This window comes from Phocoena phocoena, chromosome 15 (assembly GCF_963924675.1).
Source record: "Phocoena phocoena chromosome 15, mPhoPho1.1, whole genome shotgun sequence".
NCBI classification, from domain to species: Eukaryota; Metazoa; Chordata; class Mammalia; order Artiodactyla; family Phocoenidae; genus Phocoena; species Phocoena phocoena.
The window spans coordinates 39,703,258-39,719,101 of record NC_089233.1 but is presented as its reverse complement, the minus strand read 5'-3'; the positions used below and the strand labels follow the sequence as shown (position 1 = coordinate 39,719,101).

At 44.2% G+C, this 15,844-nt stretch overlaps 1 protein-coding gene across 1 annotated transcript in view; it reads left to right on the top strand.

Annotated features, from left to right (window-relative positions):
- DZANK1 (double zinc ribbon and ankyrin repeat domains 1) overlaps positions 1–15,844 on the top strand; it is a 72,575-nt gene that overhangs the window by 7,827 nt on the left and 48,904 nt on the right. Inside the window, 5 exon segments of the mRNA XM_065892188.1 lie at positions 2,368–2,482; positions 3,882–3,978; positions 4,970–5,088; positions 10,416–10,501; positions 15,175–15,292. Of these exon segments, the coding sequence (XP_065748260.1) occupies positions 2,368–2,482; positions 3,882–3,978; positions 4,970–5,088; positions 10,416–10,501; positions 15,175–15,292 (535 nt within the window).

Here is a 15,844-nt window from a genome sequence, read left to right as displayed (position 1 = left end):
CCCAGACCCTGACACCGTGGCTCTGCACAGCTCTGGGTGGATTACAGCCCGTTGCTGCCCTCTTGTTTAAGCCACTGTTGTTTCAGTTCTGTGTTACAACAGCCAAGCCTGCATCCTAATACACTAGGGACACATCTCAAGCAAATACCTACAGAGAACATATTCAAGAGTACAGGTGATCAAAAAAGGCCGACAATATCAAGTGTTGGTGAGTGTGTGGAGAAACCGGAACTCTCAGATGATGCCGGTGGGAATGTAAGATGGAACAACCAAAAAGTTAAACCCACTGACCATATGACCCAGCAATTCTGCTCCTGTGTATCTATCCACACATGTGGCTAGACCGGGCCTTGTTCTTATTATGATTGCAAGAGGCCCTTAGCAATAATCATCAGGAAGGTTTGAAAGAGATGAGGTTTATTACTTACAAGTCCTGGAAATTACATGGCATACAGCGAGGTCACAGGTAGAGAGAGAGAGAGAGAGACAGAGGGAGAGACAGGGATGGAGGGAGGGAGTGAGGAAGGGAGAAATCACAGGCCAGAGGTTCTGCTTTTATTGGGGTGGAAGGAGGGGGCTAGGGTTCCACGGGCTCACTCTTTATTGGTGAATTTTAAACATAAGAGTGAGAATTTAAAGCAGGAAGAGAAAAAACAAGCAACCCAATTGGTCAGTCATTGAAACCAACCAAGATCTCTAAGATAAAGGAGCCTCCGTGGGGGGAGGTGGCCTGGATCTTTATCTAGTCCTGTGGTCGGCAGCATGTCTACTCAAGATCGCCGCCTTTGAAGTGGATGCCTCAGCAAGCGAAGCTTAAGTCAGGCACTTGTTTGTTACAAACAAGAGAAAATCCAACCTCCAGGGCTTATACTACAAAGACTTATTTATATGTGAATGCTCATAGCAGCATTATTTATAATAATCCAAACGTTGGAAAAAATCCAAGTGACCGTCCACTTGGCAATGGATAAACAAACTATGGTACATCCATAAAATGGAATACTACTCAAGAATAAGATGAATGAACTATTGATACATGCAACTACATGGGTGAACCTCAAAAAAAAAAAAAAGATGAATGAAAGCAGCCAGATATGTAAGACTATATTTGTATGATGACATTTATTTTGAATTTCTAGAAAAGGCAAAACTATGGAGACAGGAAGCAGATCAATGTTTGCCTGGAGTAGGAGGTGGAAGCAAGGAAGGACTACAAACAGGCACAAGGGAATTTTTCGGTGATGGAGCATTCTAAAACTGGACTGCCGTGGGGGTTGCACAATTGTGTAAATTTAGGAAATATCATCAAATTATATACTTAGAGCAGGTGAATTTTATGTGATGTACATTATACCTCAATAAAACTGTTTTAAAAACTAAAAAGTGTAGATGAGCTTCTGGTTCTGAGTTGAAATCACTGCCAGAGTTCAGTTCTGGGCCCTCTGCATTGCTTTCTCAGTGGACTCCTATTGCGTCTGAGAGGAACAAGATTCATTGTGAAATATTATGAATAAATTGAGAACTTGCTGGTATTTAAGGAATAACAGTTAAAATCTCCCAGGGCAGCATATATAGTGCTACCCACAACTGGGGTACGGAAAATCCCCGTGACTCATATGGAATGAATGATACATAGGTAACCCCATTCTTTGTTTTAGAATAGGTTGAGACTTAACGTATGACATCTTTATGGTGAGTGCGATAGATGGTCCCCCAGAATGGCCCCCCATGAACCACGCCTCCCTCTGCTTGGACCTGGGCTGGCCCTGTGACTTACCTTTGACCAAGATAATGCACCAGACATGATGCTAAGGCCAGACCACAAGAAGTGTTGCAGTGTCTGCTCTGGTCTCTCGGAACATAAATGCTGGGGGAAGCCAGCCACCGTGTAGGGAGTCTGACCTCCCTGACATTTCTGTACTGTGAGGAAGCCCAAGTTCACCACCTGCAGAGAGAGATGGACAGAGAGGGAAGCAGAGAGTTGAATGGCCAGCCCAGGCCAGACTTGGAACGTGAGGGGAGAGATCATTTTGGACCTCCGGCTGAGTTGGTCTTTGAATCGACTCCGGCTGACACCTGACTGCAGCCACACGAGAGATGGCAACCGGGAGCACAGATGGTGAACCCACAGCTTTGTGTTCTAAGACATTATGTTTTGGGGCAGTTTGTTGCATAGCAAGAGATAACCCGAATAAGAATAAGGTAGGGAAAGATTATAGAAGCTGTATTTTGGTTTCTCCAAATTTAAAATAGAATAAATTTAGTCTCTAGACTAAGGGGCTTTATAGAGTCATCTTAATTGCTAGGCACCTTGTCTTTGAATCTTTGTGTAACACGCAGACCTTTTCTGTTCCGAATAATGTTCAGAGACTGCAGACAGAGTGCCATGGTAACAAAGGTGTTTCAGGTGGACTATGTACTGCCAGATGCAGTCCCTTCAGAAGACGACGTGGAAAATGTTCTCAAAGACCCTCCAGAGCAGGTACGTAATGACACTCTAAGGCATTCGGATCCTCACCGCATTCTCAGCTCCCATTCTCAGTGGTCGCATCTTCCCCTTCCTTTACCACCACAGTCATTCTGCCCATTTTCAGGTCCTTATAGTTGGGGTCAGTATCAACCATTGCAAAGTATCTTTGCTGATTTCCCACCCTTTGGCCAGTCCCTCCTCCACCCTGCCCACTGGAGATTCCTAGCAAGCATCCTTGTCTCCTGTGTCCTTACCTGTCGAAGAAAGCAGGACCCTTTAGCCTGGCATCCTAAGAAGCAGTTTCTGTCCTCAGTCATTCTTTGCCTTGTGACTCCCCTGTTTATATTCCAGCCAAACTAAACTGGGCGTCAGTGCTCCGTCTCTGCTCCCCTAGCACCAGGTCTTCTCCTTTTATAAAATGCTTTGATGCTGTGAATACTTTGCTCCCTGTCTGTCTCCCCCGTGCACTGTAGGCTCCCAGGTGTCAGAGAGCATGTCTGCCATACTCAGCATCTTGCACGGGGGCAGGTAGGAGAGGGCAGAGGGTGTATATTTGTTGACTAGATGCATCAGACTAGTAGAAGCCCTCAGTGGGCATGGCCTTCAATTATGTTGAAACCTTCATTGCCAAATAGCTGCAAAGCCTCATCTCTTTGGAGAATGAACTAGATCTGTCTTGAAAGGATGTTTGGGTTCTCGGCATCAGTGAGATAGATCCCAGGGTCAGAGGATGTGCCAGCCCACGACAAGGCAACCAACCAAAAAGTCTCAGTCATGGAGATCTCGCTGGGGGTGACGGGAAGCTTTTTGGGAGTCCCTTCAGTCTAATGATTGACCAGAGGCCAGAGAGGAGGCTGTGGGAGCAGAGCAGTGGTACAGGTGTCGTGTGGGGCCCACGTGTGGTCAGGGGTCTACACTGGGCAGGGGCTGAACCCACGTGTAGCAGCAGGTGCTCAGGCTTCAACCAAGCACGAGGGACTGAGCCCAAGCAGAAGGAAGTCCAGAGAGAAGCGTGTTTATGTTTCAGGGCCACGTGTGGGCAGGTAGTGGACAGAAGTACTGTCTTGGCCTGACCCCCACCTGTCTTTGCCCCTGGGTCTGGTGGTCCCTCTGTTACTGCTCTGACTCCCATGATGGTGACATCCTGCCCGTATATGCTGCCACCTGCTTCTGGTCTTGGCCACTCCCACTGGTGGGGCTTCCCAAGCAGACAAGCTGCCCACCAAGCAGCCCAGGTTCAAAGCTGTGTGTTTCCAGGGAAAGGTGAGACAGAGGTCACTTTATGAAAACGACTGTAAACCCTTTCCAGTGAGAAGTGCAGGCTATGTCACTGTCTCTACCATGGAACTTTTAATTTTCATATCTAAATGGGCAGAATCAAGGGATTGATATGCAATCTCTTCCCTCCTAGGAACTGAAAAATGGATTTATTGAATCAAAAGGGAGGAAGAAATATAAGAATGTTGAAAATAAACTGGGTTGGAATGTTAACCTTGGAAAATTTCCAGGTATGACGTGACAGGACGAAGATAAGATTTAATATTCTAAACCACCAAACAGGTTCAGTGCTTGTGTTCTTGTCTGCAGAAGGGTTGGATAAGAAGCACTGGAACAGTAAAGTAAGCTGTAATTTGACTTTTAATGCTGTCCTAGCCAACAGCTTAAGACCATGAAGGGCAGTGCAGCTGTCCAGCAGAGTCAGATTTATCGATTCATTGCAACGTGGGAGACCACACACCCGAGGAACCATGGAATCTCATCAACCAAAGCACAGATAACAGTTATAGGGGGAAGGGTGGCGTTAGGACAAAATTTAAATGAAAGAAGAGTTTTGATGGGCTCAAGCGAAGCAGGGCTTGGTGTGAAATGGTCCCGATGTATACCACATGAGGTATGAGGTATGGACCCGAGAAGGGGACCGGGGTTCTGTTACCTTGGAACCAACAAAGATAAATGTGGAATGTTGTGTTCAGAAACCTTTCTCTGAAGCTCTGCACCAGGGTTGGAAATTGAAGCTGCCTCTCTATGTCAAAGTGATTGGGTCCTCCAGGCAAGAGTTGGATGTTTCATTCTTACTGATAAGATTTCAAATAGCAAAATTCTGATCATCTGATTTTAGGGAACAAGGTTTCTTGGCAAGTAAGAAACAGTAGTCGCTCAAAGTGGGGGCTGTTACGACATGTTACAGCTGCAGTGTGTCCTCGGGACACATGATGTTTCCTGCTAACCTTGCAACTGGATTTATCCATTTTCCCAGCCTGGTGTGGAATGTTGTGGAATGTCGCAGGGCAGATTTTAATTTTCTCAGTCTGGGCTAATTCTTTTCTTTATTGCTATTAATTTAACTGAGTGGGAGCTTCTTTGTATAATTCTACTTTAGAGAAAAAATGTGACAACAGTGGTCCCTTATTAAAAGGCTCCTAACTATGAAGACACAGTTGCATGAATGCATATATAATTATAGATATTCACAGAATGATGTTTTTGTTATAATCGTAGACGTGGGTGAAAGAACTGACCCTAAAACTTTGAAAGATCTTCGGTTCTCAGAAAGCCCACGGGAAACCCCAGCTTTCCGTGAAGAATCAGGCTCTCGACCAGCCACCCAGCAGCCCCAGGTAACTTCTAAAGACAATCTTTAGGGTACTAAATTCCTACTGTGGTTTTTTTTTGTTTTTTTTTAAATGAATGAATTAGTTTATTTTTGGCTGCGTTGGGTCTTTGTTGCTGCGCGCAGGCTTTCTCTAGTTGTGGCGAGCAGGGGCTACTCTTCATTGCGGTGCCTGATTTTCTCATTTCAGTGGCTTCTCTTGTTGCAGAGCACAGGCTCTAGGCACGTGGGCTTCAGTAGTTGTGGCACGTGGGCTCAGTAGTTGTGGCTCGTGGGCTCTAGAGCACAGGCTCAGTAGTTGTGGCACACAGGCTTAGTTGCTCTGCCCGGATCAGGGCTCGAACCCGTGTCCTCTGCATTGGCAGGCGGATTCTTAACCACTGTGCCACCAGGAAAGCCCCCCCTACTGTGTTTTTAATGCTTCCCATGAAATACTTTAAGGAAGTATCCCTGCCTTGTCACCACATGCCAGGCACTGTTCCGAAGCTGGGAATACCTGGTTGAACAAGAAAGGCCCCTGTACTCATGGAGCTCACATTTTATCGGGGGTGGGGGCAGGCAGATAATAAACATGTGAATAATCGAACAAAAAATTAAGAATAGTGATGTGTCATGAAAAAGATAGAGCTGGGTAATGGGATGGAGCAGTGGTTCTCCAAGTGTGGTCCCCAGACTGATACCGTCAGCATCACGTGGGAGCTCATCAGAAATGCAGGCCCTCAGGCCCCACCCCAGACCTACGGAGTCAGGGCCTCTGGGGATGGGCCCGATCATCTGTTTTAATTGGCCCTTCTGAGAAACACTCAAATTTGAGAACCCCTGGGACAGAGAGTGAACATGGAGGAAGAACAGTGTTCTAATTCAAGGGGATAAGAGAGGGCCCCCCCCCCGGAAAGGTGACATTTTAATTGAATCTTCAAGATGAGCAGAAGCCAGCCCTGCAAAGGTCTTGGCAGAGTAACGTCAAGTTCATCAAAGTGAGGGGTCACAGGGAGGCGGTGAGGATGTAGCGTGGGGAGCGGGGTGGGGGGCCAGCGGGGCTGCAGCTCAGAGCACTGTGCTGCTCCCACGTGGCTGCCCCTCAGAGTCGCCTGAGGCCCTTCTAACCCCAGCCTCAGAAATTCTGCCTTCGGTGGTCTGGTGTCAGGTTTGGGCATGGTTTTATCTTTTTAAAATTCACCCATAAGTGATTCTAATTGGCAGGCTTGGGTGGGAATCCCAGATACTGGGATGAGTCCCATTGTGAGAAGTTTGGATTTTCTTCTGATTGTAAAGGGAAACCATTTGGAGGGTAAGGCACAATCTCATTGACATTTACGAGTTTTCTCTCGGGCCACGGTGTGGAGAGTAGGCTGTACAGGCATGAGAGGAATATCGCTTATGAGGCTTTTTGCTCCACGTGAGAGGTGATGGCAGCTTGTGCCCAGGTTGTGGAAGTGCTGAGACAGGAGGCAGCGTTCTGAAGGTCGGCCCGGAGGGTTTGGCTGCGAGATCAGGCAGATGGGATCAGGGAAGGGGAGGAGCCAAGGACGGCTCTCAGGGTTCTGGCCTGAGCGTCTGCAGATGATGGTATTAGCGTCTGGAGATGATGGTACCATTTGTTGGGATGAGGAAGACCAGGGAGGAGCAGGTGCTTGGGATGCATCAGACGTCCAAGTGGAGGTGTTAAGTAGACTGTTGGATATGCAGGTTCAAACTCAGGGGGAGGGTCAGGGCTGGAGATATGTATTTAGAAATGTTCAATATCTATTGTAGATGGTATTTAAAGCTTGGGGCTAAGTGAGATCACCTGCCGGGGTGCACAGAAAGTGAAGAGAAGATGGCACAGACAAAATTCTTGACTTAGAGGTTGAACAGAGGAGGAAGAGCCTAAGAAGAAAGCAAAAAAAAAAAAAAAAATGTGGTGCCGTAAAAGCCAAGAAAAGAAAGGGTTTCAAGGAGGAGGCGGTGGTCATCTCTGCGAATGTGACTGCGCATTCGAATTAGGCAAAGATGGGGACTTGCCCATTGGCTCTGACAAGATAGAGGTGGTTTACAACCTCAGTAAAAGCCACATTAATACGTTCTTACTGTGTAACACAAGAAGGATGCCCTTATACTAGTTGTCTTCTACAACGACTATAGCACTTTGATTTTTCAGTGTTTATAAGATTCCATTTCGACTTTTGGCATCTGAGGGCACCCCAGGACACTTCTCTCTCTTCCTCCAATTCTGAGCGCCAGGTAGAGCCTTCCTGGAGTCACATTTTCTATCCAACCACAACTGCTTCTTGTGTGCCGATGATTCAAGGCTGCTCACATTAATCATCAAGTATAAGGGAGGTCAGAAGCATGAGTCCCAAACCTGGCTGCCCATCACAGCCACCTGGGGGGAATTCTAAGTATGTATACAGATTGCCAGCTACCTGCTCTTGCAGTGCTTCTAGGTAGTCTAAGTCCATAAGCCTGAGACGGAGGCTGTGGATGACTGATGGTCAACCCAATCTGAGAACCACTGGCCTGGAAGACCAATTATCCTGATCCCGAGGTCCACCTTCTTCCTTCCTTTCCAGTCTCCAGTGCTGCGGTATAACTCAGCCTGACCTCCTGGGTTCTTTCATCTGCCCACCCACTGTATTTTCTGGAGGGCCCCAAAGCCCAGGCCAGAGGACTACAGACCTAGTAAGGCCTGCCTGTAAACCCCACTAAACAAAAGGATAGCCATGCCTGCAATAGAAGATTGCCCTTCCCAGTCTTCTGGGAAGAATGCTGACCTGGTTTCCAAATGACTACTGAGCACACACGACTCCTATGAGCAGTGCTTGCCACTGTAGCCCAAAGAAGAATACCGCTTTTGAGATTAAACAACATCATTTTGAAGAATGAATGGTATATGACAAAACATCTTCATGACTATTTTCCGAAAAACGGTCTTATGTGTCCGTAATTATTGGTAATGTGTCTAGAAAGAATTACTTCCTTTGTGCATGAGTATTTGGATTTCCTTGCTCACCTAGTAATTGAAAAGATAGAATAGATAGAATAAAGATCCCAAGATTCAGATTTCCCAAAAAATAGGAACATGGAGACACATTTGGGGAATTTGACTAGGGTTCAAAGGACAAAGGAGGCCAGAAAAGGACCACAAAACTTTTATCTTCCGCTCTTTTTCTTCATATGGTAAGAGATTCTTCTCAATATTCTAGCTCAGTCCTAACTGAAGCTTACTTCAGCAAACATCAGCGTTAAGGATGCTCGTGGTTGTTACAACAGGTCAATCACCAGGGAGACAGTTGTCTCTGAGCCGAGCCTCTGGCCGGGGCGGGGGTGGGGGGTGTGTGCCAGGGGGCGCCATCAGGGATGAGGTCAACATCGGGGCGAGGCAGCCAAGTAGCCGTGCGTTACAGCCTGGGCAGAAGGTAGATGACAGCTGACGACTGGCTTTAGTGTCAGGGCCCAGAGCTGTGGGTTCTCTGGAACCCATATGTGGAGTGAAAGTCCAGCTGGCCACTGACGAGAAGGCCAGCAGGCTCAGCGCTGCCACATCTGAGGAATTTGCAAGAGAAACCCACTCCTGCACCTTTCTGTGTTATAACAGAATTTAAAATTTTAACAATCAAATTAAATTTTTTAAAGACACTTCTATTTCTTTTTTTAAAATAAATTTATTTATTTAATTTATTTATTTATGGCTGCGTTGGGTCTTCTTTGCTGTGCGCAGGCTTTCTCTAGTTGCGGCTAGTGGGGGCTACTCTTGGTTGCGGTGCGTGGGCTTCTCATTGCGGTGGCTTCTCTTGTTGCAGAGCACGGGCTCTAGGCGTGCTGGCTTCAGGAGAGAGTCCAGATTAAGGGAGACAGAAAAGACATGACCACTAAGAGCAAAGTGTGATACTGGACTAGACCCTAGTCCAGGAGGAAATTATAGCTGGGAAGGCCATTGCCGGCATGACTAACGGAATGTGAACAAAGATATGTGGATTAGATGCTAGTATTGTATCACTGCTGACTTTTCTGGTTTTGATGTTTGCACTGTTGTGTAGGAGGACGCCCCTGTTCTTGGGAAATGCTGTAGTGTTTGTGGGGGCGAGGCGGGGAGTCATGCTGCAGGTTATTCTCATGCTTCCGAGAGAGAATGGAGCACCTGGGGCAAAATGTCAACACGAACAAAGGAGTTAGTTGTACTATCCCTGCACCTTTTCTCTATGTTGGAAATTATATCAGAAGAAAATGTTACAAAAATAAAATAAAATGGGGATAATGTTGCCTATTGACCTTAGGCGGTCACTGTGAAATGTGCCAGGCACGTTTTCCTACTCTCAGACCCTCCATAAGTGTTAGCTTCTCTCCCTCAGCCGTCCTTTCTGTTCCCTTCCCCTGCCACTCCGACCCCTGGACCGTATCCGACAACCAGGATGGGCCATCACTGCCCTGCCTGTGTCTTCACACGTGGGTTTCCTCTACTTGGAATTCCCTTTGTCCTTCTGTCTACTTAACAAACTGTTCTTTACTTTCCCAGGCCCAGCTCAGACATTACGGCCCTGGGGAGCCCTTCTCCCCGAGCAGGTGAATGGGATTGTAACCTCCCCAGGTTCTCATGGGACTCAACACAGATATGTTATGACACTGAGCCCATGTGTTTCAGTACTTTGTATGTACACCAGTTCAGCTCCTTGAGGGCAGGGACTGTGTAATGTTTATCTTTGTCCCCCAACCCTGCATCAAATACAGTGCCTGGTACAAGGAGGTTGCTCAAATTAAAATATATCTAAGTGAGTTAAATGTTTCTGGATAACAGAAGATGAGTTCTCTCAGGTGAGTCCTTTTCCTAGGGATTTAATCTTTCAGAAATATGGATGCTCACTTGGGTTTCTAAATTCTGAAATCTGGTCTGTCTGATGGTAATTCAGATCTCTTTTCTTGTAAACTCTTGTTTTTAATGAAATACATGTGTCTGATGATGAACATCACTTTAATTTTTTAATTAAAATTATTAACAATTAATCATTACTTAAGACTTTCCCCATAATGGTTTTTTTTTTTTTTTTTTGCTGTACGCGGGCCTCTCACTGTTGTGGCCTCTCCCATTGCGGAGCACAGGCTCTGGACGCGCAGGCTCAGTGGCCATGGCTCACGGGCCCAGCTGCTCCACGGCATGTGGGATCCTCCTGGACCGGGGCACGAACCCATGTCCCCTGCATCGGCAGGCGGACTCTCAACCACTGTGCCACCAGGGAAGCCCCCCATCATGGTTTTTAAAAGATGGCTGCTGGATGTGGTAGGACAAAGCACTGAAATGAACTCTTAATGTAATTTTACTGTACTGTAGCATGATTTTATACATATTCTTAATTTTAGTTCCCTGGTTTTGCACATATAACTGGCCAGAAGAGTTTGACAAGCACAGAGATCATGAGGATTCAAAGGGAGACAGACTTTCTCAAGTAAGTATTGCATTCTCTTTACTGTTTCTTAAGTCCTAAGACACAGTATGGTCAAAAAGAATTTGAGGATGGGACATAACAGTGGTATTTGCCCCAACTGTTTTTTATTAAATTTTTACAATATTTAAAGGTTCAAATGACATACAATAAACTGCACTTAAAGAGTACAATTGACATATACATATAATCTTGAAACTATCACCACAATCAAGAAAATGAACAAATCCATCACCTCCAAAAATGTCCTACATCGTACCCTTTCGAAATCCTCCCACGTGTCCCTCCCCATCTCCAGGCAGCTGTCGGTATGCTTCTTGTCACTGCAGCTTAATTTGCATTTGATTCTGTATATAAATGGAATGATTCGGTATTCACTCCTTTGCTAGGCTTCTTTCACTCCACCTAATTACTTTGAGGTTCACCCATGTTGTTGCATGCATCAGATGTTTATTTCTTTTTAATGCTGAGTAGTATTCCATTGTACGGATACATCACAGTGTGTTTATCCTATTTCCTATTGATATACATCTAGGTTGTTTTCAGTTTTGGGCCATTACAGATAAAGCTGCTATGAACGTGTGTATACAAGTTGTCCTGTGCATATATACTTTCATTTCCCTTAGGTAAATAGCTAGGAGTGGAATGGCTGGGTCATATGGTAGGCATATGTTTAACTTTTTAAGAAAACTGTCAAACTGTTTTCCTAAGAGGTTGTACCATTGTACATTCCCACCAGTAGTGTATGATGTATGAGAGTTCCAGTCTCCCTACATTTTCACTAACACTTTTATTTCTATTTTTGGCCATTCTAATGAGGTGGTAGTTGTGGTTTTAATTTGCATCTCCCTGGGGGTTGGGAGGGTGGGTGAAATAGGTGAAGGTGGCCAAAGGCACACACTTTCAGTTGTAAAATAAATAAGTCCTGGGGATGTAACGTACAGCATGGTGACGATAGTTAATGATACTGTGTTGCATATTTGAAAGCTGCTAAGAGAGTAGATCTAAGAAGTTCTCAGCACAAGAAAAAACATTCCGTAACTATGTTTGGTGACAGATGTTAACTAGACATTGTGGTGATCATTTTGCAGTATATACAATTACTGAAGCATTCTGTTGTACCCCTGAAACTAATACAATGTTGTATTATTTAAGTCTTCTCTATCTTTACTGATTTTGTGTATTGTTTTATCAATTATTGAGAAAATTATGCTGAAATCTGTGACTATAATTATGAATTTGTCTACTTGTCCTTGTATTTCTATCGGCTCTTGCTTTATGTACTTTGAAGCTCTATTATTAAATATATAAACCTCTTGGAATCTTATGTACTGTTGCTGAATTGACCCCTTTATCATTACAGAATAGCTTTTTTAAAAAAAATTAATTTTTATTGGAGTAGAGTTGATTTACAATGTTGTGTTAGTTTCTGCTGTACAGCAAAGTGAATCAGTGATACATATACATATATCCACTCTTTTTTGGGTTCTATTCCCATACAGGTCATTACAGAGTATTGAGTAGAGTTCCCTGTGCTATACAGTAGGTTCTTATTAGGTATATATTTTAAATAGTAGTAGTCTGTATGTGTCAATCCCAATCTCCCAATTTATCCCTCCTCCCCCCCCCAATAACCTTTTTTAACCCTGATAATATTTTTTGCTCAGAAATCAAATTTGTCTGATATTAAAATAGCCATTACTGCTTTCTTTTGATTAGTATTTGCATCTTTTTTCATCCTTTTAGTTTTAATCTATTTGTGTTTCTCTATTTAAAGTTGGTTTCTTTTAAGCAGCATATATAATCAGGTCTTGCTTTTTAAAAATCTAACAATCTCTGCACTTTAATTGGGCTGTTGAGAGTATTTATATTTATTCTGATTATTGATATGTTTGAATTTGTGAGCTGTCATGCTATTTGTTTTCTGTTTGTCTTATCTATTCTTTGTTGCCCCCCCCCTTTTTTTGGCTTACTTTTGGATTGATTGGGTATGTTTTATTTTATTTTGTATCCTTTGTTGGCTTATTAGCTATAAGTTTTCTTCTTAGTGGTTGCTTTAGGGTTTATAGCACACATTTTTGTGTGTGTGTGTGGTACGCAGGCCTCTCACTGTTGTGGCCTCTCCTGTTGCGGAGCACAGGCTCCGGATGCACAGGCTCAGCGGCCATGGCTCACGGGCCTAGCCGCTCCGCAGCATGTGGGATCTTCCCAGACCGGGGCACAAACCCGTGTCCCCTGCATCGGCAAGTGGACTCTCAACCACTGCGCCACCAGGGAAGCCCTATAGCACACATTTTTAACTTATTACAGTCTGTCTTCAAGTAGAATCATGCCATTTCATTTATAGCCTAAGAACCTTATGACAGTATACTTCCAATAACTGGATAACTACAGCCTTTGTGCTCTTGTGGTCATTTATTTTACTTCTACAAATATTATGAACCCCACAATACATTATTACTTTTATTTGACATAATCAGTTATTTTTTACAGTCCTTTATACTTCTATTGTGGTAAAATATACATAAATAAAGTTTACCATTTAAACAATGTTTAAGTGTACAATTCAGTGCGTTAAGTACATTCACAGTGTTGGGCCACCATCACCACCGTCCATTTCCAGAACTTTTTCATCATCCCAGACAGAACTCAGCTCCCATTAAACAATAACTCCCCATCCCCCTATCCCTCCAGCACCTGGTAATCTCTGTTATATTTTCTGTTTCTATGAATTTGCCTGTTCTAGTAACCTCATGTAAGTGGAATCAGACAATATTTAACCTTTTGTGTCTTATTTCACTAGCATAATATTTTCAAGGTTCATCCATGTTGTAGCATGTATCAGAATTTCATTCCATATTAAAGGTAAAAAACATTCCATTGTATATATATACCTCATTTCATTTATCCATTCATCTGTTGATAGACATTTGAATCGTTTCCACCTTTTGACTATTGTGAATAATGCTGCTATAAACATTGGTGTACAAGTATCTCTTTGAGTCCCTACTTTCAATTCTTTGGGGTATTTACCTAGAACTGAAATTTTTAGATTATGTGGTAATTTTTTTTTTTTTTTTTTTTGGTGGTACATGGGCCTCTCACTGTTGTGGCCTCTCCCGTTACGGAGCACAGGCTCCGGAGGCGCAGGCTCAGTGGCCATGGCTCACGGGCCCAGCCGCTCCGCGGCATGTGGGATCTTCCCGGACCGGGGCACGAACCCTTGTCCCCTGCATTGGCAGATGGAGTCTCAACCACTGCGCCACCACGGAAGCCCTATGTGGTAATTTTATGTCTAACTTTTTGAGGAACTGCTAAACTGTTTTCCACAGCAGCTGCATACTTTACTTTCTCACCAGAAACGTTCAAGGGTTTCAGTTTCTCCACATCCTCACCAATACTTATTTTCTGTTTTTCTAATAGTCATCCTAACGGGTGTAAAGTAGTATTTCATTGTGGTTTCGATTTGCATTTCCCTAATGGCAAGTGATGTTGGGCATCTTCTTTGGAGTAATGTCTATTCAAGTCCTTTGCCCATTTTTGAATTGGGTTGTTTGTTTTTTGTTGTTAGTTGCAAGAATATTTTATATATCTTGGATATTAATCCCGTATCAGATATATGACTGATAAATATTTTCTCCCATCTGTAGGTTGTCTTTTCAGTCTTGATAGTATTTTTTGATATTCAAATTTTTATGAAGTTCAATTTATCTATTTTTTTTGTTGCCTGTGCTTTTGGGATCACATCCAAGAAATCATGGCCAAATCCAGTGTCATGAAGCTTTTTTCTTATGTGTCCTTCTGGGAGATTTATAAATTTACCTCCTACATTTAGGTCCTTGGTCCATTTTGTATTAGTTTTTGTATATGGCATAAGGTATCAATCAGTCCAACCTCATTCTTTTTCATGTCACTATCCGGTTTGCCCAGCACCATTGTTGAAAAGACTATCCTTTCCCCAAGTGGACTCAACTACAAAGGCTAGTGATTGTCGAGAGGCCATGGTAGAGACTGGTGCAGGCTACCAAGCCATCCAGTGCACCGTATGCAAGCGTCATAGATGGTGAGCAGTTCAGATAGGTCACAGGATCGAGCAGTGTTATTCACAGGGGAGCCCAGTTCCTGGAGTCTTTTCACTTTGGCTGATATCCAGAACGAGGTAGGTGGGTGAGGGCTGAAGGATGGGACCCAGCTGCCTAGGAAATGGGGCCAGACGTTGCTGGGGCAGAGCCTCGGACTCCACCCAGGTGAGTGAAGACAGAGGCAGGGCCTGACTGACAGTGACTCCGAGTGCCAGGTGAGAGGGCCTCTCACTGAGGCTGGGCTCAGTGCTCAGATGGGGAGTCAGCAAAGTGCGGCGTGGACATTCCCGGAACTCCCATGTCTCACCCTCACGCACGCCGGATCCAAGGTGATGGGACGACTGGGGCCCCACTTGGGAAGTGAGATGGGCCTGGCCTTCAGGTGAGGGGCGCCATGAGTCCCAGCTGTACGGCCACTGTGTAATAAAATGACTAGACAAGCATCTCCCATCTTGAACTTGTTCCATAGGCTTTGAGTGTGTTCTGCTTTCTATTTTATTCAGAAAAACGTTTGAATGCTTGTCAAGATTGACACTTGACTTCTCAACGTGCACTCCTCAGAACATGGCCAGTCAGGACCCTCTTCTGTTGCAGGTGTGCCCACTGCCTTGTGACCCGCCCATCTGACCCCTTTGCCCGCTACTGTCTAGAATGTGGCTCTTCTGTCCCGCCCATATTTGGCTGCCGTCTCCCACCCCCAGAAGGAGCTCAGGTAAGCAGCAGAATCCTTAAAACCTTCTTCCATTGGTTTATCTGATCTTTGTGTGCAGCAGGAGCAGAGTACCTGGCAAACGTGAGCCACAAACGTAAATACTTGTTGAAAAAATTACTGGCAAGTGAATCTTGTACTATCCAGACTGCTACTTAGGAATGAAAAGCTTGTTTGCGATGCCATTTCTTTTGTGTGGCCTTGAAGAAGCATAGGCTCAGAAAAAGACTGAAGTCTTTTTATTTCAGTGATTCACATATGGATAAATACACGTTTCCTACTTATGTGATATTTCTGTTCATAACCTGGGGACAATAAGGAAATATATTCTAGAAATAAATGACCAGGAGTACTGATTACAAGTCTGTATATCCATAGGATACTTCATTCTGTCCAAAGAAGCTGTTTATATAGGCTATAGATTGATCAGTATATCTAAATTTAAAAGTTTTGGCTAAGTGTAGATAATAATTGATATTCTCCTACCATTAAGTTTGTAGCTAGTTAGAAAACGTACTTGGCTTACTACAAATCAAAACCTTCACCAAAATGTGT